Here is a 27687-nt window from a genome sequence, read left to right on the forward strand (position 1 = left end):
CAGAAAACTGCCTGTCATCTGCATATTATTCAGTTAATACTGTAGAATAGGAGACTTTAGTAAACAAACATATGGAAACATCCATATTTTATGCAGTAAGATGACTCCCTGTTTTAGAGAGGAAAGAAACACCTCTGTACAGTCATAAACATCATGCTTTTCTGTTTTCAGTCTTTGAAAATCCAGCTTGTAGGAAAGAAAATAAAAAATTAGAAAGACCATTGTTGCAGAACAACTCTTTCTTTCTTAATCAGAGCTGCCATGGACTCTTACAAGGAACTACCATTGATGCAATTGCTTTTCAGAGTAGATGCAAGCCAAGAAGCATATGGCAGACCTGCCCGTCCCCTGAAAAACTTACTGCACTTTATAAGGATTAACTCACAAGGGACATCAGATAGCATGGGGCTAGCTCCACTCGAGCCCTGTGGAGATACTTCTACCATGGCTATAGAAAGCATGCATTGCTTCAGTATATGTCCAGAGGCACAAATAATTTCCTCATTTTGTTTCTTCAACAGTTTTCTCAACAAAAGGAACCATGTGGCAGGCTAAATATAGACTGGCATTTAACTTTTAGCTGCCACTGATCAGTCCATAAAGCTATATAAACTGATAGAAAGCCAACTCCAGCATTGGCTAGACCATGAACTGATTTTAAGCAAACCACTAACTTTATTCTGAACTAAGTATTACATGAGTTTTTGTGTTGTTCAAATTACATTATCCAAACTGAACTAGAATCACAAAGACTTCTAAGAATGTTTTGGATAATTCAAAAATTTAATAGGAGATTTCAATTCCATTTCTACTTTTAAAAGTCAAGTTCACAAACCACAACTTCACAAAGTTCAACCAAGTTTAACGTGGTAACGAAGGCTGAGATATTGTTTGAATATTTCATAGGCTATTACGGTTCTCCCCTACTGCTGGCCATGCCTGTCCATTACGGATCTAAGTCCCCACAGCCAAAAAGGGCCTTTATTTTTTGGGAAGACAAGACAGCCAGTTCATGACTCTGGGGGGCAATGCCACTCATGCAGACGCTAATGTCACTAATGTTGTTCCAAGCTCCCTGCCAGCCAGCTGCTTGCAACAGAGCAGTCAGTCTGACCTTTGGCCAGGAGAAGGAATGGCTCAATAGCATGAGAAGCTGCCTTATCTAATGGATTAAGTACAGGACCCAAGCCAAATGCCAGCTTTGACAAGGACTTGCTCTGTTGGCCTTAGCTGAGTCAGTTAACCTTTCTTAGTTTTCCATCTTTAAAATGGAAATGATAATTCCTCTTTAATAGTGCTGCTGCAAACATGTTGCAACTGACTGATATCATGAATGTGTGAGCTATCTTACCAGGCGATTCAGTGTAGTGCCACAATCGTGTTACACTCATTTCCACAGAATATTTACAGAAAAAAAAATGTTGATAATCACAAGTCATCCTTACACTGTATATTTAATTCTAAATTCTATGCTAAACCAAAAATGTCTTTTAAATCCTAATTTTGCCATTAGTATCCTCAAACTGCTACTTTCTTAAAAAAAAAAGTAGTTTTGCAGTACATGATATTGGACTGATGCCTTCAGGCGACCTATACAATAGGACCAGGTGACATTTTATCTACCACAGTATACTGCCTTCCTAGTAGATTTCCGTACTTTGTGAAGATAATTCAAGTGTATATTGAAATCTGGTTGCACTAATTGACAGAGCAAATTACTTTTGGAATCATATTTCCAAAGGGCCTCTGAATTTATTCCTTCAATTTTACATGCATGGGCTTCCATACCTTTGTGAATTTAACATTTGTGTACATCACTCTGACATTTCCTAGCATTTGAAGAACAATTTCAAAGACCATTTTTGCACATGTGGTATTAGGACATTTTAGTAAAACAGATTTTAGAAAATTCATTTACATTCTGCACATTTAGCCATCTTGGTATCTTTATCCTACTTTCAAGTACTTTAATCAAAATTTTAACATGGAATTTTCTTAGAAGAGAGGCTGAATTCCATACATAAAACTGAAAAAGAAGAGAAAAAAATTCTGCCTCATTTTCTATGCTTAGTTTCTGTTCTTCAGAGGAGGAGAAGCCTGAAAAGCTTTTGACTGTAAACCTAAATATCACCGAGCTCTTTAGTAAAATCTGTCTAATATACCAGGTTCTGAAAACACAGTACCCAAAAAAACTGCAGACAATTGATTAATAATGAGGTCAGAAATACAAATAAATTTACTTCTAATGAAGACTGGAGACACAGTAATCAAAGTGTTAAAAATTCATTTCATGCACATCTCATTTGCCTCTTAGCTGATATTTATCACATAATTCTGTGAGAAAGTAGAGGCCTAAGATGCTCCAGATAAATGTCTCAATTAATTGTACAGAGGTAGCCCTCTTTGAGCTGAACCAGAGCTGTGAGCTCTTTATTAAAAGCACTATTCTGTAGCCTGTAACCTTGTTCCTTGACTCCTCTCTAGTTTCCAATTTAAACAAGTCCCCATGCGGCCCGCTCTAAAGGGCTTTGTCTCCCTGTCATTGTTAAGAGAGCCGAGGCATCCTGGAAGTGTGAAATCAGACCTCATGAGCTGAACGGTTCCCCAGGGAACGCCGGACCGCGCAGAAGGTCAAAGTCATGGGCTGGACCATCTGAAAGCGTCTGATCGCCGGTCTGTGACACAGCAAGTGGGGTGGGGGCAGGGGGAGAGGGGAGCCAGGGGGCTAGAATTGAACACATCTTAATTAAAGCCCAAAGACAGCAAAACAAACTGTTTTCTAGGCAGGCCGTCACATGGAGCTTGGATTTTGCTCTGCTAATGAATCCGAGTTGCTAACTATTATTCCTTACAATAATAGGACTTTCGCTGAAGTTGATCAAACCTGTGGCACATCTTTTCCCACCCTGTTTGCTTCTCATCAACAATAAGGCAGAGGTTTTGAATTTTATTTCGTGATATAAGGAAAAGGAGGAATGCATCTCCCCCAGTAAAGGAGACACAAGCACTGCCTGAAAAGCCAGCAGCCTTCCACCACGGCCCACCTATACCTAACTTTGCTGCAGATGGAATACACTTACTTGACTATTGCCTAAACTGGCACTATGTCATGGTGAAGGGTCTATTGCTTTCCAAAACTTGTATGGGTTAGGTGAACAGAGTATGTATTAATTTCAGAGGCCAACCGGCATGATGAGTGCATTACACTTTATGTTTTACTGCAGCGTCAGAATATTTCTTCACGTAAAAGGACGTCATTGTAGGCACACACGCTGCTATGCCAGGGCTCCACAAGCAGCTGAACCCTCAAGAAGGTCTGCCTGTATTCCAGAGGAACCACAAGTGAGCAAAGACATGGGGAAAGGCGAAAATACAACAACTTTTAGCTGAGGACTTAGGGAGAAAACAGCCGTGCACTGAATAGCTAAAACACAATGGAAGATTTCCATTAAACTTTCTTCTCAGGAAGAGAAGGAAAAAGTAAACTCAATGTCTTTCCATCTGTTACGCTACAGTTTCAAAAAAATTATTAAAAAATATGTGTTTTCCAGGAACCGGTATTCGCTGTGACCACAATTTCCAACGGAACATAATTTTGCATTTGTGGAAGCCCTAAAATTGTGTTTTGACCATGGAAAGATGCTGTTTTTCTGGGGGAAACATCCTCATAGACGCAACAATTCTCTCAAAGGCCTTGGTCCTGGAAGACGGCCTATTTTTCAGCTCTCCCCAAAATCAAGGCGAGCTTTTAAGAACCGCCAGGGAATCTCTCAACCCCTCAGCAGTCCTCCCTTTGCTAGACTTCCTTGCAAGCGGGCTGAGTGAGGAGAAGTCTCACTTTATTCTTTTCTGGGGTATTTTTAAAATCCAGTTATGACACGTTTGAGCGGCACCCCATTTTCAAACTGGTAGTGCCCACTTGCTCCCCTGTCCACAACTTCACTGAAATTTCAGCCCACCCTGGCATCTTGCTCAACACATGTGTATGTGGGGGGGGTTGTACACTGAGGCCTGAACCACCACCCTTAATCTCTCTCGTCTTTAAAAAAAAATCTGTACTAACCTTAATGATGTGAAGTGCACTGTCCAACACTGGGCTACTGAGACTGGAGAAAAAACTGCCCTCGACTATCAACATTTTATTAGGGGCTTAACTGAAGTGACCTACTGTAGTAGCATTCAGCTGAACAAGGCTATGGGCTTTCTGTGGAAAGGAGAAGAATTGAGGGTTTCATTAAAAAGTAATTTGTGCTTTTTACGCATTCATTCAACGGGAGTCTCAATTGCTCTTTATTCACACAGAGTTAATACAGTATTACAATGCTGCTCAATGAATGTATGGTAACAAAAGAAAAATTTCACATTTTGAAAGGGAAAAAAAATCCTTGCAACTGTAGTAAGATTGATGACTACTTAAAAGATTACAGAAATCTTTTTCTGTCTATGCTTATGCTTAATGATGGAATATTAAGGATTTTTAAAATCCATTCAGCCCAAACTAATAAATTTTGATTTATTACTTCACATGAAAAGATTCCTGAAAGTGAAATGGGATATGTTCAGCAGACAGGAAACAGAGCAAATCACACAGGTACTACACAGGTGTTTCAGCTACTTTTCAGACTCAGGGGAAGGCAAAAGATTAACTCCGAAAAAACAATATTGTAAGAAGAGCAAACTAGTCCTTAGCTTTTACACACACAAGCAATCCTTAGCTGTAAAAGTTATACCGCTGATGACAGTGCTCTCCACGCTGACTAATAAGTATTGCTCAGTTGAATAAACGTGGAGGGTCAAGTTTTAAACAGTTTTTGCAAACATGATTTATTGACAATCATCAAATAACTACTTTGAGTTCTTTCTAAATATTATTATTCAAAGTTTGATCTGAAATGAATGACCTGTACATAACCAGAAGTTACTAAAAATAGCTATAAATTACTACAGTAGTTAATAAAAATCCTTTCTCCTCTTTTCAAAATACCAGGTATTTTTATCCAAAATATACAATGATTTCTGTAATGTCTGGAATGCACAGCCATCTTACAAAATGTATCTGCCATATAAATGTTTTTTCTTGCTAATGAACAAAATATGTGGGACACAGGAAGGTACTGAGTGTCCTTCCCCGTCTTCCCGATCATTATTCTAAATTCAATGTCTGAAAATTTTTGGTAGCTCTGTACATCTTTAATTGAATCAAATGTATTTCCAAAAAATTTGTTCAACCAGCACAAATGACATGTTGATCTGGAAAAGTCGAAGACTGAACGAGGTCAGGGACTGAATTATCCCATTTGCCCCTGAATAACTTAATCTCTCTCTCTGTTCAGACCACATTGGATTATAAGGTCAAAGCAGAGTGAGGAATCTTTAGGAGCATTTCTCCAACCTCCCCGAAAATAGAATCTGTTATTTTGCGTGGCACAAACTGGATGATCAGTTTCAGCAATAAAATGTTTGCTCTGTTACCTTGTCTGAGAAAAAAAATAAATACTGGTACTCATGCTAATTTGCAAAAAGCTATTAAAAAGTGAGTATGTTGCTATATATCTACATCTGTTCCTGTAACAGAACATTTATGTCCAAATTGCAGTTAAACCAGCTAGATTAGTATAGTTTCCTTTTTTTTTTTTTCTTTTAAAGCAGAGATGGTTATTTTCTGACACAGAAGCAGCTCATTTTGCTACATTCAACCTGTACAGTGTGAAGGTGATTGTACTTACAGCAGGTAACTTGGACATTTCTGGAGAAATCTGCTCAGTATGGCTGAAAATTTTTTTCTTTATTTTGAAAACAAAAGGTTAAACTTTTTATTCAGCTTATATCACATAAAATAGAAATAAAAAAAGATTTTCTTATTTTCCTTCTTAAACAGATCAGCAGTAGTTACAGGAAACCTTATTTCAAATGCCTGAAACCAAGAGCAGCCTTGCTAAGTATCTGGCAGATATCAAGCCATTCTTTTGACAACAACTTTAAAGTAGTATCTAAGTCTAGCACCTTTCATTTGCCTTGTCCTCTGGAATTCAACTTTAATTTGAATAATTTTGTATATTTTTATCTCCTAGAAAAACAAGTCTTTTCTATGTATTTTTTCCAGGACGTCTGATGGAGAAAAATGTATATTTCACCCTTCTGAGAAATAACATAGATAGGGCTCTGCTAGCATTAGAATGACTTGCTGCCTTGCTTACAAAAGTTTTGTTTATTTGTCTATGGATTTTCTCCTTAATGAGCAAAAGGGGAGACTGCTGAAACAGACAATAATCTTTAGATAAACTTCTGTTTTAAACATTTTTTTTTAATTTCTAAAAAGGCCCAGTCTTACCACGTTATTTACTGTCACAGAAACTAAATGAATCCTTGCCTGTGACATCAGCTGCCATCAATGCTTCTGCCCTGATGACCTTCACTTGAAGAAATCCCACATCCTTCATGTTATGGAACATCGTCATTGGACTCTAAAAAAAAATAAAAATAATTCTAGATTGCAAAAAAGACAAACCAAAAGCTATACTAATAGTCTCCTCCCTAGCCCAGATACAAGTTAGTGTAATTCTGTCTAATGTACTCATACTTTTAAATATTACTTTCTGAAGAATGTACAGTTGTCAGCGTTTCTTTCAGTATTTTGCAACTTTAACCTACCAATGAAAAATCCAAAGGAAAAATTAGAATATGAATGATTAAACACAACACTGATTCTACTGAATTAATTCCCTAATACTACATGAACAACTGTCCATCAACATTTTAAATGACAGCAGTGTATTAGCAAAATTAATACAAATAATAAAACATCTCCTCTCCCTGAATACTTCTGTGAGATCTATGTTCATATGTTCACTTTGATGGCTCCAAAAATATTGTGAACAGTGACTTAGGGCCAATATTGCTTTTGTCATAGCTGACCATTACGTGCAAGCTTGCATATAGCATATATGCATATATAAGCTTGCATATAGCTTGCAAACAGCATTAGCAAAAACAATCAAAAGAGGATCTTAACAACTTAATAATTTTCATAATAATCACGTGCAAAAAAGATCAAAAAAATGAATTAAAAGATGGTTCCAATTCCATGGCAGAAAGCTCTTACTATAAATCATTATTTTTTTTAACATAAATTTCTGGAATATCTATATGTATTAAGAAGAGGAAGAAAAAATTAAAGAGTAGACTAACACTTGTGTTTATTCATCCAACAGTTTTAGAAAGCTGCCTGGAAAGTGTGTTCTGTTGCTGTAATTTTTCAAATAACTAAAAGTAACAAATACTCCCGGGAGTATTGCACCCGTTAGGTGTGATATGCTAAAATTCTCAAGCTCTAACTGTAAATATAATTTAAAAGTTGCAGAATTTCAAATGATAGAACACTGAATGCAACTTTGAATCTGCAATCAATTAATAACAAACTGGGCATTATCATTCAGTTTTTAGATAACCTAAGGGAGGAACTCCAAAAGAGGAGACTAAAATTAGATTTTCAAATCTATTTTAAATCATATATATATGTGGCCTAATTTTTGGTTGTTTTTGCAAGTCTTGTTCATAAATACTAGCATGTACCTTTATTTTGAAGTATTTTAAAATCCAGACTAATGCATTTAATGCCTGCAGCCTTTTCTAAAATTTTAATGTAGTGCAAGTGAAACCTTTTCCACTGCTTATGATAATGCCCAGATTTCTAGAAAATGCAAACATCAGGTAAAACACCAAGTCAACAGTTCTTTAGTTTATTATGAAGGCAAAATTGACTGTTATGGAAAACCAGAATAAATAACATCACTGATATGAAAACCACAGGTGCTGCTTAAATATTAAATGTCAGCTTGCAAAAGCTACAGTATGTTTATGCATAGATAACCTATCCATTAAAATGTTAGACATATAATATGCATCCCTGTCTTTTTATTAATAAGACAATTCTAACAGTTAAATCACACTCTGATATTAATTTCACAAGACCCAATTGACCATTTAATGTTTACAGTGAAGGTTTGACCTTGGTATACCAAACTGAGGAATCCAGTTAAGTGTGGTACCCCACATGCTACATACATACAAATATACGCATGCATGTTATCACAGAATAATGGTTAATAAATTTTTATCATTTTTAACATGTTAATCATCAGAAATATGGCTTAAAAATACGGATGGCCAACTTTAATCAGCACACACTTAACCCTCTGCTTATGTGCTCACAAGCTGAGGGTGGCAGAGACAGTGTTACAGATAGCACTGTTATAATTCAAAAGCATGTTGGCACCATCCCTCATTTATTACAATAACGATCAAGGTTTGGAAGCTTCTTATCAGAACTAGTACCACAACAGAGATAATTCTGCTCTAATACTATGATGAAACCGAAAGGATTTACAAAAATGTTTCCACATTTTATCCAAGTTTCCCAATGACCGAAACAAACACCAAGCTGCAGAAAGACAACAAAGCAAAAACCAAAAGCCAAGCCAACTGCCCCCCTTCCTGCAATGCCATAAAATCCCTTTTCCAAATTTCATCTTGGTAAGCTCATTCTGCAAAAAGGCACCAGTGCTGCATTTCACTTTGCTACCTTTGTTATCATCCCGCAGAATAATTATTTTTGAACTTTTAGTTCCAGCAAGTCTGCTGGCTTAGATTCATTTACTGCGCATCGTGACTGCAGAGACTGCTGAAAATGTATACACTGCCACGGCAGAGACTCTGGAAAAGCAAATGACTTTAATACATTACTTTAAATACATAACTTTAAGTAATTATTTATCAGATGATATTCTGTCTTCTTATTTATGATTATTGTTGAAGGCCTCAAAACCCGCATGGTTTCTGAAGCCTGAAATTTCCATAGCAGAGGAATTCGTGATTTGCTGTGAATCTTTTCAGCCCTCAATAGATGGGAAAAGATTGAAATGCTCTGGATATGAGTCCTCTTTATTTTTTTAATGAAAGGCTGTATAATATATTTTCTGTATGGCTGCAGCAGCTGTCAGGGAGAGCATCTCAGTTCAGCTCTATTATGGGAGAAGCAATACCCCATCCTATGGCATGGAGATACACTGAGGGGCCAGTACTGATTGACAGCTTGTCACCATGACGTCTTATTCCATCTCTGTTATGGAGAAAATTAATGTCACACCACCAGCCTTATGACTCGCTGTCATCTTAGAACTGCTCACCTTTTATCAATGCTCTAAATAACATTTCAAGCCCATCGTCTCACGGTGGACAATCTGGTCAAGGGACATTAAATCGGATGACTGTGAAATGTCATAATAAAAATGGAATGCTAACAACTTCTTCTCTAAACTAGCTCCTCTGGTTTTTAAAATGTGACAAGGGGGACCGTGGGTTCAGCACACCCGCTCTGAAAAGGTCATACAATCTCTCTTGGTCTGTACCCATTAATGCGCCCCCCTCCTCACCCCAAAAGGAATTAATCTTTTCAGACAATTGTGGTAAAATAATGGTTCAAACAGTAATGCCTGTTTAATTTGTAAGGCTCTGATGTTCAGCTACAAATGGTTAAATGACAGTAATAGAGTCATTTTCAAAGGCTATTTGATCTGATGGCAAGGTCAGCTCATTAACTGTTTTTGGCTGCAGAAAGGGTGCAAAATAAATTTCTCAACTGGAAGCTAGATTTTTTTAAGAGGACAAAAAATAAACCCCAAAATACAGCCACTCAATGGGGAACAGTACATCTTGCTAATTGCATACTCTTTCTTTTTACCAGTTCTGAAGTAGAGATATGAATACCAAAGACAAATGAAATATCAGTGAAAATAAACTATTTGAATTTCGCTAATTCTTGTCATTTCATTCTTCTGCTCTCCACTGGACATTTTAATAAAAACAGTAAAATTTATCAAAAAGGTATATCCATGCCACAATTTTCAAAATCATATGATGAGGAATTCATGCCTCTGCAATATGAACGTCTTCCAAAAATATAAATGTTTTCAAATGCATACCGTAATGTAAATATAAGAAAAGACACCTATCCATGAATATGTAAGAAACAAAAATAAATAGATCAGTCTTACATCACATAATTATGCTTTCCACTGGGGACAAAAAATTGAGAATTTAGGAAAAACAACTAATAATACACAGTCATAACATGTTTCTATACTGCTCTATACTGCTACTAAATTATCAAAACCATCAGTATCACTTGACTGCCATATCATCACACACAATAATCCACAGAAATACGGTATTGTTGCACTTGGTAGCAAGAAGTATGTCACCTCAAAAATGTATCCATCAGAAATTTATTATATTTATAAAGACCTATCATAACAACAACACACTGTTTTGGTGGATTCCAAAATGTGCAATAACTCTCTTAATTGTAATTATTTTTCAACGATGGTGCACAATACCTTAGCTCTCAGTTGCTTTAGGAATATTATGTTTAGCCTCACTAAGTCACCTCTATTAAACTGTGTTTATGATAACACTATTGGTGTATGAGTTGTACAAGCATTAGCAGACAGCTGATTCAGTGGAGATAGCCAGAATAAATTTGCTGAAGCGCACATCCTGCTAATCTGTTTGAAGAATATTGTACAGCATTAGTACTAGCACTTCATGTTATCTGCACAGCCTGATAAGGTACATCTTTATTAAATTCAGTTATTGAAAGGATGTCAGTCATGGAATAGGAATATTTTAAAATCTAAAAAAAAATTAAGCGGTTCTTTGTTAGTCAGAGCTTGGTTTAATGGCTGAGTGTCTAGAGAAGCCTTTCTAAACACCTGGCAGCATTGTACAATAAAAGCTTTGTAATTTTAAGTGGAAATAGCTTTTTTTTTTCCTCCCCCTTTCTCCGTGTGTAGTGAGACAGTTACTTTTAGTGATTTAGGTATTAGCAAATGCTGGAGTAAGAGCTCCCCTCTCTGTTGCTTTGATAAAACTACACAGATTCTGTGTAATGTGAGGATGCTGGGAAATGAAAATAATTTGCTTCAGAATATTTTGAAATGGAAATATTGTTTATAACAATTATTTTGATGATACAAAATACCGCTCCAGCCTCTAATGCGCAGACAAAATAAATGTTTTCTTGCCCTTTAGTAAATGCTCAAAAAAAAGCTGAAAACTATTGGCACCTCAAACCATTTGGCATAAACACTCACTGGAAACTGTACAGTCACTGAGTGACTCCTTAGTTATTTCGTGCTTGGTAAAAATTATCTGCAAGGCAGTAAAATTAACTCTTTATGTCACATGATCATATCAAATAGCTGAATTACTCTGTAAAAAATACCTTATTGTATAAAGAGGATTTGTAGCCTTGATGTTACCTGTATCAGCCATGACAACATTAGTAACAAGTTTAAATGATTGCCATTGGCTGAGTGTGATAGGGATATATGTAGAATTTCCCCCCCCCCGATACGTATTATTTATGTAAGCAAACATTTTGCAAACAAAGGGCAAAAGAGAACTCCATACATATCTCTTCAGTATCTCCTCTCGCTCCTTCTGGTCCTCCAGGGAGTTGACGGAGAGGTCAGAGATAGTGACTGCAGCTGAGGCTGTGAGAGTGACCAGCAACACCAGGCATCCCTCTCCCTCCTCCAGCGGCATCTCCAACTTGTGGGTTTGCTCTTTACTCAGGGTTGACAGGTCAACCTGGCATCTAGAAACAAACGTTTTCCATTATTATGTGGTTTTCTTCACATCAAACAAGAGCACATTGGCTTACTTGCATTCAGCTGGACAAAAAAAACAAATCAGTAGAAATTCCTTCCCAGTTTCTGGAAGGATTTCACTTCAGCTTCAACCCATGCCGCTTGCTTGATTTTTTTTTTTTTAAAGCTACGTGTTATGTATGTGAACAATAAATATTAAAAAGAACGTAAAGACACTAGAAACAAGGTTACGTAATACGCCTTACTCAAACGCAAAGAGAATTTTAAAAATCATTTCAGATGCAAATTTTACTTTTTAATCATGCCTCTTGTATAAACACAAAATGTAAGTTTTGATGTGAACATTTTTGATACCATTCACCTAACAACAGTAAAAATCCTCTGTTAAAAAAAAAAATCTGTGTGGACTTAATTGAGATGGAGTTAACATGACTGAGCATAGAAAAACACGACTTGAGCACCAACCAAAAGGCTCAGCTCTCTTGTGGTAAGCTGTGTGTGGCTCAGGATCAAAGCTTCATGCAGGCATCCAGGATAAAATTTGATGCCACAACCCCCTATATAATAAGATGTCTCACGTTGTAATGAGCAGGGACTGCTTATAACTGCGCAGAATGGCTGAAGCCAATCCACCCTGCTTGATCCCTTTCTGAATAACCCCGGCTGTACCATACACTGAACTAATGAAGAATGGCTCCATACATGCCAGCCAGCAGAAATAACTTTGCAACACCTTTAAAAATAAATGGTAGAGTGTGGAAGGAAAAACAGTATCACTGCTAACAAAGAGCTGACCATAGGCTTTTAATTAAAACAAGAATACCTTAGGGTTAGCAATTAGTCTGTGCACAGCTTAGAAGTATTAATATTTTAATTTGTATAATTCAGAAGTTTCAGCTTTCCTAGACTGCAACTCTGAGCACGTCTAGAAATTCAACACCTATGTCAAATGCGATGTTGGCCTGCACTGCACAGGAATTTCTGTGAAAAAGCACTGCTTGGAATACTTCTACCTATAGCATCTCCCAGTAATGTTTTGCCAATTCATTACTCTAAATAAAAACAATGACAATATTGAAATAAAGTAAATGAATATATTCTATATATCATTAAGCCACTGAATACTCTACTTTTAACAGCGATTATTTAATGTGACAAGCACATGTTCTATATGCCACTCTCACTAAACAAAACATCTAGCAAACTCTTTTCATAAAATGTCAATTGATTTTGAAGAGAAAGATAATGTGATGACCGCAGGGCCAATAAACCGAGAAAAAGGTGGCAGACATGAATAAATAGGCATTTAAGGACATCAAATAGCCAATTATGACAATAAATGCGGCCTCATAAAATGGGTGCTGTGCTATCACAGGCAGACTAGATTTGCTACAGGAAAATTTCCTTTTAATTTTTTTTAAACATTTACTGTCTGTTGTGCAGCTGTCAAAATTAAACTACTGCAAAGCTCATACAGTAACAAGGTTCAATTATTTTACAATGAAAAGATTTCTAACTGACATAGCATTCTGAGCTTAATGTTTACCTTTTATTTTGAACTCCTGTGATGATAAGGAGGAAGAAATGAAATTAACAACAGCAAGGAAAGACTAAAGCTGTTGCTGTCAGTGCAGGCTGATGGGCAATATAAGTTTTGTACAGGTACATAGGCTGTCAAATTTTTATTTAGGCTGCAGTGAGGAGTCTAAAGCCCTCCTTAAGATAACACATATTGTAATCAAGCATTCAAAGCTGGAGCAGGTTGAGATGCCCCTGGTATTAAATATTCTTTGACAGTTTATTCCAAACCAGATACCCCCAAAAAATACGTCTCTGCAACAATATTGTGACTTTAACTAATAATCATTGAAAGCAGCAGTCCAAACTCTCTTACAGTCAGTAAAAGAAACACAAAGTTATTATGATACAAGTAATGCAGAAATAATCCACCCCTCACTCAAAAATAGGCAACAAAAGCTACCCCCACTGGAAGAAAAAAAACCCTACATGCATCAGAAAACTGCAATGACTGTAAAATCACAGGGTTTACATCAGAGCTACAAGCTCCAAGTTCTTCAGTTCTTGAAGTTACAGCACTTTTGCAACATTAGTAGTCCACGCTATTTTTTATTTATTTTGAAAGAAGCAACTGACAATTTGATTTTACCCATGCCCCTTTCCTACAGCTATAAAACATTCCTAATAGCACCACATCTAGAACAGATTACCTGACAAATATGTCTCTATTGACTGCTTGAGAGATCTCCATGAACAGCCCGTCACCAGCTTGTTATTTCCTAAAATCATAAAACGGGTAGGGAGTGATCTGGAAGCTCTTTCCAATGAAAGCCTTAACCATTTTACAGGAAAAATATCCTCTGAAGGGCCCTCAGATAATGTGATAAAAAACTACGGTTATTCCATTAAGGAGTGTCACCATTGCACTTTATGGAAATCTAGGTTAAGAGCGTCTCTGTGCGTACACGGTCAGGCGAAAGCACATTTCTCATTCTGCGCCAGGTCCCTTCCTCTGGCCTCGCAGGAGAGGCAGCTCGCATGTGTCTAACGCGAAGGTGCCGAGGCTCGAGGAGCATTCAGCATGAGGCGAGCGCTTCGGCAGAACATGCACCTCAGTTGAAAGACGAGGCTTTCCAATTTACAGACACTATAAGAAAAACTGCATTTTTTTCCATTGATAGTTGAGTTTTTCGTGAAAAAAAACCAAACTTGACTTTGTTTGCTCTCACACCAAATTTTTCTGCAAAGAAAATTAAACCATTTTTTGTTAGATCTACTTTGCCCTCACCAGAGCTTTGCATGGGACCAAAACAGTAAAGGAAGACTGGTTTTATTAAGGCATCACCTAAGCACTAACCCTACCCTAGAATAACCTTTACAGACATCAGTAGGAAGCCCACAAAACTCCTTTTTGGATTACATTTCCTTACAAGCACTGAAATTAACAAAATACTTCTAAAGATAAATAGTTTGGAAAGTTCAAGTTGACAATGCCCCTTTACATTTTACTGAGAGTATATATAAGTATTCTACGCTTTAAAGCTTTAGTAATGCTGACTTTTACATCAGTTAAGATGTTCTCTTGAAAGACATTTGTCACCTACAACTGTTTCCATGGAGAACAAAGATGCTTTGAGGATGAAGGTGAACTTGAACGTTACCAAAGTGCTGCAGAATGAGCATCACGGTGGTGGAAATTTTTGTCTTGCATTCTCAAATTGAGGACCATGAACAATTACAGCCATTTTGAGAAGGCCATAAGTTGCATGTGACCAGCAGCTGTCACACTGAAAGCAGGAGATAATAGTAATTTTTGACAATTCAGTTTCTTATGGAATTATTATTTACATGCTGCTGCTGAAAGAAAAAGTTCTCCACCTGTGAAGAGGTCAGCCTGAAGAATTATGGCAAAAATAGCCATTAACTCCACAGACAGATTTTCAAGCATGGCCATAAAGCACATTTGAGGGAACTTTAGTTTTTAGGGCAGTTTGAGCAGTTGCATGACTCTGCTGCTCCACGCTGCATAGTCCCTTCAGTGCACACCTGTGTCAGCATTAAAAGTGGTGGGCAGGGGCACTGGAATGATTCCCGGGCTGGCTGACCCCTCAGGAAGAGGCACGGAGGCACGTCCCTCCAAATCAGCTCTGCACGTGAACATTATCAGGCACCAGGTGGATCTGGATTTTCAGGCCCCGAGAGATCATAAGGGAGAAAAACCACACAAGTGCCTCAAGCTCATGTGCCAAAGTATCACAGATAAGTTGCTGCAGAAACAGGGTACTGCTCCCATGGAGGAAGATTTGAAGATTCAAGGGGAATCCACCACTTCTCTGAAACTGTGTTCAGTGTGTTAATTGCCCAAACTGTTAGAAACACATTTCTGACTTATTTTTAATTTGAATATATCTGGCCTTTGGTTCTTTTTATGCCTTTCTTCACTCGGTTGAAAAAGCCTTTAGTGCCCCGTATTTTCTTCTAGTGAAGGTACTCATATACCATAATCATATCTCTTCTTGATCTTCCTTTTGATATGCTAAACACCTTCAGTTCCCTATACATTTCCTTGGAACACATCTCCTACAGCCCTCAAATGACTTTTTGTAACTTTTCTGATCCAGTGAAATTCTCCTGCATCCTTTTTAAAGTGTGGAAGCCAGAACTATATGTAGTATTTTATTATCAGCATGTCTAAGAGGTAAAAATCACCTCCCCTCTCTAGTTCTAACAGAACCTGGAATGTAAGACCGTGTTGGCACCCCGGTGAAATATCCTTGCTAATGAATGAATTACAAAGGTAGCGACATGACATAGAAGGCCTCTTAAAAGCCAGGTGGCCAGGCAAGGGAGAGACAGCAGATAGCGAGATCATTTTCTCACATGACAAAATAAAGCATAAAAGAGGAATTGGCACAATCCTAAGTGATAGGGACAGAAAAGCACCACTTGGCTACAACCCAGGCAACTTAATTATCATCATGACTTGTTCAGGAAGACAGCCTTTTAACTCCACTGTGATCCAGGTCTATGCTGCTCCAAAGGATGCCAAGGAGAGGAAACTGTGCGATTCTGCAATTAGAACTGAGCTGGACACACATCAGAAGCAGCGAGGCATGAACTGCTACAATTTGTGAGACTCCGTATCCTTTATCAGCAGAGTACAATGTTCCAGTAAAACCAAAAAACAAATGGAGAGGGGAAATTCTGCAAAGCGCCGACAGAAAATGACATGGCTCAAAAAGACAGGACTGCAGTAACGTGAAGTTCTTGGAAGAACCAGAGTGCGTCATTTTTAAGTGTAAAGATAATGAGAAAGAAATAAAATGACAGACGCCACATGACGCTTGTGATAGGTGGTGGATAGAGGTGATAGACTGAAAACCAGGAAAGCTCCCAAAGGAGTTGGAGACTGGAACTCAGCTAAGTAGGGCACTGACTGATGGGGAGTGCACTGGTGAGCTCAGGAAGCTGGAGAGGATCCCCGGGAAGCTGGGAGCGCCCTGCCTCGCTGCAGAACTCAGCAGGACCTGCGAAACAGTGCTGTTAGGTGCCATGCAGCAACGCGTGGACAGCGGGAAAGAGCCCTGCAGTTTGGGGTAAGTCAGTCTTGGTAATGGAAATACGAGTGCCGCATGAAATACAGGACAATCTCACCTGTCACTGAGCAATACCTGAATACAGACAAGTGATTATTGCTTGCTGAAAGAAATACATGTCCATGGAAGAAAAGTCCATGCCATAAAATCCTGTTGATGGATTTTGAAAAGACTGATTAACATTTCCCTAAGCATACTCTTCACAATAAAACTACAGATTTTTTTGAAATTGTGTAAACAGAAAAAAGTACCTGCAGATGTTTGATAATGTGATTATTTCCTATGTTGTCTCTGTGGCACAGCCTTAAACTGCAGACATGCACTGTTAGTGCTATCACCAGTGCAATTCCTTTGCAGCAAAATTAATACTTTCCTCTGTTAAACCAGTCTATTGCTTTGATGAACATTATGTCTTCCTCCAAGGTTCTGCCCTCACTAGTTGGTCCAAGCAACTTTGCAAGAGCTTTCACACAGCTCCAATCTGTGCCTTCCAGAAATCCTCACAAACCCCTATCTACACCCCTAACTACTTTTTACACTTACTGTCATGCTCCTCATATCTAGGCAGCCATTCCACTTTTCCTTCTCCCTTCCTCTTATTTTTGCCACTCTTACTTCACGTAGTGGAGTACATTTCCATATGCGGGAGACAGAGGGTCAGAAGAAGGATCCATAAACATAATCCACCTTGTGTGCAGCATTCTGTATTTCAGAATACATTGGGGAATACGATCAATTTTGCAACATGACGTGACAATAATAACTGTCAGTAAGAGCTGTAAATAAAATATCTGGTAAGAGAAAGTTACTGAAGATTTGTAAGCCAAAACGGAACCTTTTTTGGCTTTCTAGCAGAAAAGCAGTGCCTCTGCATTAATAGCAGAAGTTATAATGTGCAGAGAGAGTAATAAATAGGGTGTGGAATACCTGAAGGCCAAATTTTGAGATGCAGTATTTACATCTAACTCCCTTTGACAACAATCAGAAATAGAGACGGCTCAGCACATCTCAGGATTTGTCAAGGGCAGGCCTGCCAGCAGCATTTTTAGATTTTAATGCTTCAGGAAAAACCTTCATTTTACGTAGAGAAATGCATCTGCAATAATTTAACTTTAGTCATCATGTATAATCAACAAACTATTATACACACAGTCTGTTGGTTGTGCGCTTGTCTGTGTTTGCACAGAATGGCTGTGTAATTCACATGCACACACAGTTCAAAACTCAAATTACAATAGCATATTGACCATTATGTTTAAACTTTGAAAATAATACATCCTTCCGAAGTTACTTCAACATGCAGAAATTTTCAGACCACCACAGGAAGAAAATATTTGAAAGACCAGCATAATAAAGTACTATTTACAGTTCCAGGAGAACCCATTTTGTCTCTCTACAGTTTTGCAATATCGAGAAAACTTCAAGATTCATCAATTTCGACCTTAACACAGACTTTCACATCTACTATTCAAAAAAAGAAAATTGCCAGTATTTTAATGTAAATCTCAGTCTCCACAACATCTCTAGGAAAAAATCTGGGAAGAAACGTTAGCAGTAGCATATTTAGCGTCCTTCACTCAACTTTATATGCATGTTGGAGTACCCATACACAGCTTTACAGCACCACTCAGTTCTCTCTGATAACGTTCAGTCTCCCATAGTGAAATTACGTAAATTTCAGTGGAAAAAAATAAAAATGAAAAAGACACAAACATTTTATATAAAAATCCCACTTCATTTTACAACTTTGAGTAGTGTATCCCTGTGCTTTCAGATCATATTCAGGTCATATATTGCTTGTATTTATGTGCACCCAAAAAACCCTCTATGACTTCATTACTATGAAAAAAATAAACAGACAAGACAAGACATAACAGATTAGGTGTTGAAAACCTAAATACTTAATTTCAATATTTTAACTTTTGTATTTCATAACATCCATTATATGGTGTGTATCCATACACACATACACACACAAAATTGATCTGAATTTTCATGACAATATTCAGAGAGATTATGGGATGTTTCTGTTTTCTACAGGTAAAAATTAATACCTAGCTTTAATGAATACACTATACACAAGGTCTTTTGTTCTTAATTTGCATAAAATGGGAAAGATAGTAGCATCTCTAAATACTGATGAAAATAGATATAGATGAGGTCAACAGTAATTTCCTGGCACAAAATATGAGTAAAAGTCAATGTCATTTTAAAGATAAACATGCGTTTTTCATACCAATAAATAATGCTATAAATCCTGCCGTACTGGATTGCAAATAACTTCAGCTGAATAAAACTGCATGACATGGGATTTACTTATCCTGTATGTTCACAGAAACAACTTGTTCTCTGACAGCACTCATTCTTGGCAATTTATTGCAGCTGTCAGCAGCCAATTTGTTCAGATTACTGCTATGCATAAAGGTGTAACAATCATGAGGATTTATTAGCTGATTATCGTAAAGGTGACAGGATCGCCTTCAAAAACGCAGATGATAAGAAAGTTAAATAATTACATGAAGATTAAAATCATTTCACCTTCATTTTGATCTTAATGTTACCTACATAAACTTACTGCAGTGTATGTTTTTAATCACAGGAGTATATTGACTCAATATAGAAGAGAAATGATTTACTCATAGCAAAAAAATGTAAATATTAAATGTACTCAAACTGAACAATATACATACATACATATGTATTTCTACTTATCAGATGGAGCAATGACTAATACTGCTCATACAAGTCCACATGCTTATTTGAATGGAAGAAGGCTGCCCCTGTGGCTTTAGCTGCTGTTGCTTTCCAAAAAAAAGAACTTCTAGACCTCATGTCTTTGGTCCTGGAATTTTTTTTTTTTAAATGATATTCAGAAGAATGCCAGAACTTAATCTCCTGCATGATGAATCTCAGTTCTGGTCAAGCCAGTGTTTCCTCATACAAATCAGCATATGGTTGGAAATATATTTTCCTCTAAGCTTTTGTATGAGGTCTTTTTCCAGGCTTTTGAAATACCAAAAGAAACATTGAAACTGTTCTACGATTTAGGTTTTTTAGGATATTCTAAGATGGAGGTTCACAAGTTGCTACATCCTTTAAACTGTGATGGAGAATGCACACAACTGAGACTCAAACGAATTTTACAAACACGTAATGCTCAGAGTTAAGAATGGAAATCAATCAGTCAGCATCTCATTTCAGGAATTGCCATGCTGAACATGCCTGGGCACTAAGATGAAACCGGAGCTTTATGCTAGTTCTGTGACAGATGTATCTTTCTCCTTCTCTGAATTAGGATGCCATGCTGTCACTCGCACCCTCTTAATACCTTTCTCCCTCTTACAATCCACCCCTTCCATTCCATCCTCCTCCTGTCAAGCTGTCCCAAAGCCAGAATCTCACTTCCATGTCTTCAGCCTTCTCGAACATCTTTCCTTCATCTTTCTGCCTTCAAAAAAGCATCGCAAGCCCAAGCCCTCTCAGTCTGAGCACGCATGCCATCACCACCTTGTCACATTCCCAGCTTCATCCTGGCCCTTAACGTGCTGCAGCCTAATGACTATGATGATACACGCAGGGCCCACAGAAGTCTAGGTTCGCAATTTCCAACTTCTTTTATTTCACTGAAGTATAGCTGAGACAGAGTATCATTGCAGAAGAAGTTATGATGTTCTGCTTTGGAATAAAATTTGCAGTTACAGAGTTTAGCACAGAAAGAACACTTCAAATCAAGGGGGCTTCCTATGCTGTTTTCCAGGAAGGACCTGGAGTTTCTCCCTTCAACCTTCCACCCGGCGACCCTGTTCTCCCACAGCCAGATCTGTTTGGAAATGCTGAACCAGTTTTAGGGATGGTACTCTTCAAAAAGATCCCCTGGCAAAGCAGCTCGATAACACCTATTTTGCACGGGAGCTTCTGCTGACCTCAACATGTGCTCTGCAAGCAGATGAATACGGAGGACAAAAAAAACAACACTGTGGATGACAGGTGAGGACTGCTCCTTCAACGAACTTTTTCTTCTGTTTTCTCAATTTGGTCTGCTGTTTCCCTCAATGAATAGGATCTCTTCACTCTCAGTCTCCCTAACCATACCTTGGCCAGGGAGGACATCTTCAAGAAATAATTGGTTTCATTTGCATTTAATAAAAATATTGCTATATAACAAAGCACCTGCTGCTTGAGCATTACTCAAGAAAGTCGGAAGATCACAGTAAGATGAAAAGGATTACTCTCCATCACTGAGCAATGCTAGAATACTACCAGGAAGTCTTTTGTTTCCCTCCCACAGCCTCATTATCACTTTTCCTGGAACCTGAATCAAAACACTCAATGTACTACATGTGCCTTGAAAGCCACAGAGCTTTAGTCACAGAGCACGACTCGGTCGCGCTTTACAAAATTAATATACATGTAGCACATCACACACATACACAGAGCAAGTCCGTAGTGTCTGTACCAAAGTATTTACAGCTTTTAGAGGCAGCCTTGAAAGGAGAAACTGGAAGAGAGAGGTCAATGTAAAGTGGAGCTGTCAGGTGCCAGTGATTTTTATCCACAGTGACTGCAAAAGAGTACCAGGGAGGGGGAATATTAAGACCTATTTTTGTATTCAGATTGAGCTTGACAAATGACAAAGTTTTTCATGGAAATCTTCATGGAGAGGAATTTGTTTGCAGGTTGCATTATCCAGAGATAAGGTACCAACAGAAGGTGAAATGAGAGCATCTGAAAGGACAAACTGAAGAGGGATTATGCATACACTGACAGCAGACAGGTCACAAAAATCAAGAGCAGCAAGATTTCAGGAAAAATACCACTGATTTTGTTAAAACCAGTTATATACTGCTTAAGATTAGCTTTACCCAAGGAGCATCTTTTTTTGGTATATAAGAATTACATCTATTTAGGGAAATGATAGAAAAGAAAACAAAAAAAGCTTCTCCCACTGAAAAATGCTAAAAGCTTCAAGCGTTCTTCTTAGAGAGAAGATTTCTCATGCTATCAAACTTTTTGGGCCTAAATAAAATGTAGAAATCATTTGTTACTCACATAATAGCATGCAGTAACTAAGAAGAAATAGATGCATGCTTAAGACGTACAACTTTTTTAGGTATCTGAAAAGCAACCTAAGCAGCTCACATGTTTGAAGTTACTGATTTTCCTTCCCTAATTTCTCTATCACATTCTTATTTAGGTTTCAAGTGCCTTGGAGCAAAAATGGTGCCTTTTATTTTATGCAATGCTCTTAGAAAGACTTTATAATTACTGGTAACAGTAACAACTTAAGTGCTTTGATGACAGTGTTCTGAAAAATCACTCGTGAAAACTCAGAATCTCACCATCTTTTGCATAAAGTTCACGTTAAGCAGAAAACAGGAATAATTTCCCAAGGTATATCACATGTTGTCATAGGACTAAATTATTACGTTACTTCAGAAAAATAGTTGTTGTTACCATATGTGCCGACCGAAATCAAGCAAGGGAAAAAAATACAATGTAAACTTCAAGCATAAACATATCACTCCATCCATAGGGTTTCATTACATAAAATAAAATGCTACTGTGCACACTTTTTAAAAGTGGTTTTGTCTGATATTAAAGCTGTTTGCTTGTCACAGACTCTGTATGTATTCTGAGTTCGCACAATTTATGGTAGGAAATAAACACAGAATATTATCCGACTGATTTAATTTCATAAAGAAAGCCATTACCCTAAGCGGAATGAGAGGGAGGAAAAGGTTAGTAGAAACATAACCACATTGACATCAAAAGTACATTGCTCAGTCTGTGGGATTTCCATTCCTGATTTTAACCACCAAAAAAGTAATTCTACTAGTTAATAGTATCAATATCCTAGTGAAAGCACCTACAAACAATATTCTAACAATCAATCAAAATATGTAGGATTAATAATAATTACTATTATTATGAATGTATGGATATCAATTAAAGTATGATGTAAACAAATATCTCAGCTTTCAAAACAGCACCGACTTTGTACAGTATCTATAAGCACAAGACAGTTTTTTCCCCTGTTAGCTAACAGTTAATGCCATTGTTAAAGAACATGAGCATCTTTCTTCTTCCTACATAGTAAAATGGAACATAACCACACAAATTCATACCATTTCTTGAACTCTAAGAGAGATCCCAAAGATTCACTTCTCCTGCAAACAAATTAGGTGCATGATCTTATTTCTTTGCCCCAAAAGCTGCGTGTAGTCCAAGACTCTCATTTCGTTTACCAAACAGATTAAAAAATAAGTACATAATTTTGGTCTTACGTGCCTACTACAAGTCACAAGAGTTATTTCTCCTCCAAGCCAGACGTTGCCGTATGGAACCTCCTGCATCTTGATTATTGCTCTACACTTAGGATTTTTATTTTGGAAAACTTAAGTCTATCAATTGGTAAAAGCTGCCACCTACTGGTCAACAAAAATTATTTTACACCATCAAAGTAAAGAATTACATCAATGCAGCAAACTGATACTTTGTAAAAAATCCTCCTCCACCTTTTAAAAAAAAAAAAAACGCAAGAACAAACAGTCATAAAAAATAGTTTCAATGGCAAGGCTCATTTTAATCATATGCTCTCATCCCCAAGGAACAAGAAGGCTGTAATTGCACAGACCTGCCAATAAAATCATCTTTTTTGCCAGCATCTTTGTCCCACACGGTAATATCAATAATTCCACCTCGTTCTTCATAGAGATGAAAGTCAAACTGCTCCCTCCACTGAGGATTCAGAGTTTTTGGCACAATCTGAAAAGAGAGCAAAAAGAAAGTCATGCTGCATTTTGCAGGCATACACGTTCTTGAATTGTAAATTTGATCTTTAGAGTCTGTTCAGGAAGTTTTTTCTATTTGCAATATATGTAACTTAAGCAGTGAGAATTAAAAAATAGTGATTAGAGAAGACCACGGGCCAGTTCTCTCATGCCTCTCTGACACAACACCAACCTCCAAAATCCTGCAACCTGTCACTTTCAAAAGCCTCCTGAACAAAGGATTTTCCCTGGGAATGGATCCATTTTTCTGTAGAATAACTGTGCCCTCTCTTGAGTGGCAGTTAGCTGCTAAGTTATGTGTCTGAGCCTGAAGTAAAACAAAGCACCTGCAATGACAAGTAGATGGTGACTGTAAGTATTTAAACAGAAACAATTTTATCATGTCCTCTTTCCCCAGCTGCAGTAATACTGGGAGAAAGATGATACTATGGTTTACTTTTTATGGAATAATACTTCTTTATTTTTTAAAACTGTATTTTACTTCCTTTCCTTTGCAAGGATCAAAGTAGCTTCCTCAATCATTTTCAGTCCAGTTACTTCTAACAAAAGAAGTAACTTCAGTGGACTTCAGTCCATGTACTTCTGACCATGCTCTGCAGAACAGAAAGCCTGCACATTTTTCTATCACAATGCAAAAGCAGTAGTCACAGTAGTCACACCTGTCCTGAGCAAGAATGGTAACTGCCTAGTACCCTCCCTATGATGCAATTGCTACTTTCTACATCCACCAGTTCCACTGGCTTGAAAATATGGAAAAATCAGAGTGGATTAAAACACAGAAATGCTATGAAAATTTTTAAAGTCACAAAAGCATGAAATTTGATTTCTTCTGATTTCAGATTAAGAGGCCCTAAGGTGGGCTCACAGGTCTGCAAATGTGGCACCTAAATGCTCCTGGCCTCTTCCTCACTTTGCCCTTCATCTGGCTGTGAAAACCACATGGGCTGTCATGGCCACTGAGAGAGGAAGGTCATGTGTGTCATTAGCGGTCCCAGCATCTTCTATAAACACCCATTTTCAAACCAATAGAGATCAAATAGGGAAATAAAAAATAATAGCAAGAAAGCCAAGCAAGTTTCCACCATCGTTTTCTCACTGATCAATCATCCCTGCCTGTTAAGGTCATACATATACAAAACTTCAATGAAACTTGCTGTAAGGACACAATGAGGAAAGTGAGATTACAAGCATTACATGGTTTGAGGATAAGACCACAGAAAGAATCAAGCCACAAAGGCACAAAGGTGGTATCCACTTGTCAGAATCACTCGACATCTCTCCCTTGCCATGAATGACCTGAACAGGAAATAAAAGCCAACACAACCTGTATGGAAAATCAGGTGTGCCTCCCTGCCACCCCGCATTTTTCAGTGCTACGTTTTTCCCCATCTAGTATTATTTTGGCTTATAATGAAATAAAAAGAAACATCTAAACAAAGCTCCAGGTGCTCTGACAGCTTGTTAATACAACAATAAATCTTCTTCACTATATAAATAGTCATGCAAGCCAAAAAAACACAAACAGGAACAAAACATTTCAAACACAGCCAATGTGCATTTTAGGTCACAGTTAAAATTACCTTGCTCTTGTACTTCTGATGCCCCAACCGGAACTTCACATAAGGATCACTTAGCCCATTTGCATCCATAGCCTTAAGTTCACGACCTTCTATTAAGGTAACACTAACTATCCCTCTCCACAGCTGAGATTTTCGGTGCAGGTCTGAGAGACGTAAGCTCTGCGTCTGAAACTTTAAGGAAATAAAAACACAGATTTAGTTAAAACAATACCAAACATTTCCCCTGCATTTTAATGTTCAGTTTTATGTAACCATGAATGTGAAACAACCATCTTAAGCCATTTTGAAGTTATTTTACAGTATATATGTAAACTACATTACAAAGAATTACTTGGACAGAAACACAACAGTGACAAATACGCAGGTAGTATCTGTTTTTGCAGAAGCAAGCAGAACAAATGCTACTTAAGGAAATGTTCAGAACAGAAAAAAATAAGCATTTTTTCCTGCTTCGCTTCTCACTCTGCAGATAGAACTAACAACATTACAAACAAATGTTACAAAGTCTCTTGTATTAGTAGCATATGATTGAATGAACTTGAACAACCACTAAAATAAACATAAAAAACAGCAGGAAAATGAAACTTCCATTAAAATAATATAAACCCACCATGAGAAGCATGGACCACAGAAAAATATGTCAATAAACTCCTGTGCACATGACAACTATCTCAGCCTCTAAAATGATGTGGTATTCTCAGAAAACAGCAGGGAAAACTGAATTAAATACCAACACAGTAGTTCAAGAGTTTCAAAACAACACGTTGCAGAACCTCTGATTGGAACCGGGCAGAAATTTGTGGACTGTGAACCCTCAGCTGCTGACTTTGGGGGCTAAAAGAAAATTCACATGCACCCACACAAACCAGGTGGCCACTGCATTCATCAATGAACTCCACTGGGGGCAGGAGAGCAGGTGGTTATAGATTTGAGTAACTTAAGATCAGCTCCAGCTTGCTCTGAGCTATAGGGGGTACAAGGTACTGTCAAGGTGGCTCCAGAACTGGGAAATCACCTTTGCATGCCTCAGGTAGGCAAACGTGTCTCAGGTGCATCTGAGGAGCAAGGCTGCCAAAGGCTCTCCCTTTCATCCTTGTATTCATTCAAGGTTACCTTATCTAAAATTGGAATACTAGATACCTAAACAATATTTAAACTCACAAATTATTCTTTCTAGGAATCAAAAAAAGCAAGTCTGCATGTATACCCAGCTGTACATATATCAAATGTATTGATTTTCTTTGTTGTGCAGTGTAGTTTGAGTGACAAAGGCTTTATGGGCTCCATACATGGAGGGTTGCAGGGTTGGCTTCATCACTTGCACACCTCCAGTATCTCTGTTAGAGGTTTTCCATGCAAATTTGGTTTGAGTCTTTCAGAGGGTAAACACAGCTGGATGGTTACAGCTACACAAGTGCCCAGGGCAGGAATTTTACTTCATTACCCAGAGAAGATTACCAGAAGATACCCAGAGAAGATTACCAGAGAAGATTACCCAGAGAAGATTACAGTAGATTCTGCATTCACCAGGCTCCAGAGGGAAGTGTTATACATGAGGACTGGGGCCACTGGGGTTGGAACAAATACGAATAACATGCTTTTAGCAGTATTTCAGATATCATATTGGCACGTATTTATATTTTCTAATGGCTGTTCATTCCAAGCAGTATGGTCACTCCCAAAATATCTCACTATATTTATTAAAGATTTCTCTTCCTGAGGTGAAGGATTTGACTGCAGAGAAACTTCTCAGAAACTTACTGTTTTTCTGAAGGCAAACAAGGAACTGCAGACTTCAGCTGAGAAGTGGAATAACCTTTCATTTAACCTGTGACATGAAGGAGCAGTGGGGCACCAGAAATCAGAAACTCTACAAAAGTTAGGGCACAGCTGGGAAACTCAATTGTCAGAAGAGATTTCATTTACAACATGGGAACATTATTAAACGTCATACATTTTTTCTCAGCACAAATAATCCTTTCGTTGGGGGTATACAATCAACATTACCTTTTGAAGAAGTTGTAGTTGTTTTTTTTCTTGTTCCAGTTTCTTAGAACGTTTTAGAGCAAAAGGAAGACTGAATACTAAATAACCAAAACTGACTCTGCCCTGAACATAAAGTGATGACAGATACAGAAAGAAGAAGAGACAAGGCACATTTAGGAAGGTATTTCATACTGGGATAGAAGCAGTGGTTAGTTGAGACTTATTTTGGCAAAGAATACAGTTGTTGGCATTTTTTTTAAGAGTTGAGTGGGAATACAAATGATTTCCAGAATACTATCATGAGTTTGCATTTACAACTCTTCTAAAAAGTAAAGCTTAAGCATAACTGCATAGCTCTCTACTTCACTAATCACAAATGAGATGGTGAATCATTTGGAGAGTATACTTGATCTAAATTCCATATTTTTAATGGCTCTTAAAATAATTTGCTGCATTAGAGCAGCTGCCACCATATAAAACACTCTGATTTTTTATGACCAGTAGGGAGTTTCATCAACAGAGGTAATTTACATACAAGGTGGCAGGG

General features: G+C 37.7%; 1 protein-coding gene across 1 annotated transcript in view; it reads right to left on the reverse strand.

The window, feature by feature from the left end:
- Positions 1 to 27687, reverse strand: part of MCTP1 (multiple C2 and transmembrane domain containing 1) — a gene marked incomplete at its 3' end in the record, with an annotated part of 281417 nt that overhangs the window by 104126 nt on the left and 149604 nt on the right. Inside the window, exons 7-10 of the mRNA XM_082337413.1 lie at positions 25155 to 25325; positions 23418 to 23548; positions 11470 to 11656; positions 6371 to 6464 (exon numbers count right to left, since the gene is read on the reverse strand). Coding sequence (XP_082193539.1) covers positions 6371 to 6464; positions 11470 to 11656; positions 23418 to 23548; positions 25155 to 25325 — 583 coding nt within the window. The remainder of the gene's footprint in view (positions 1 to 6370; positions 6465 to 11469; positions 11657 to 23417; positions 23549 to 25154; positions 25326 to 27687) is intronic.

This window comes from Platalea leucorodia (assembly GCF_965183815.1).
Source record: "Platalea leucorodia genome assembly, chromosome: Z".
Classification (NCBI taxonomy): Eukaryota; Metazoa; Chordata; class Aves; order Pelecaniformes; family Threskiornithidae; genus Platalea; species Platalea leucorodia.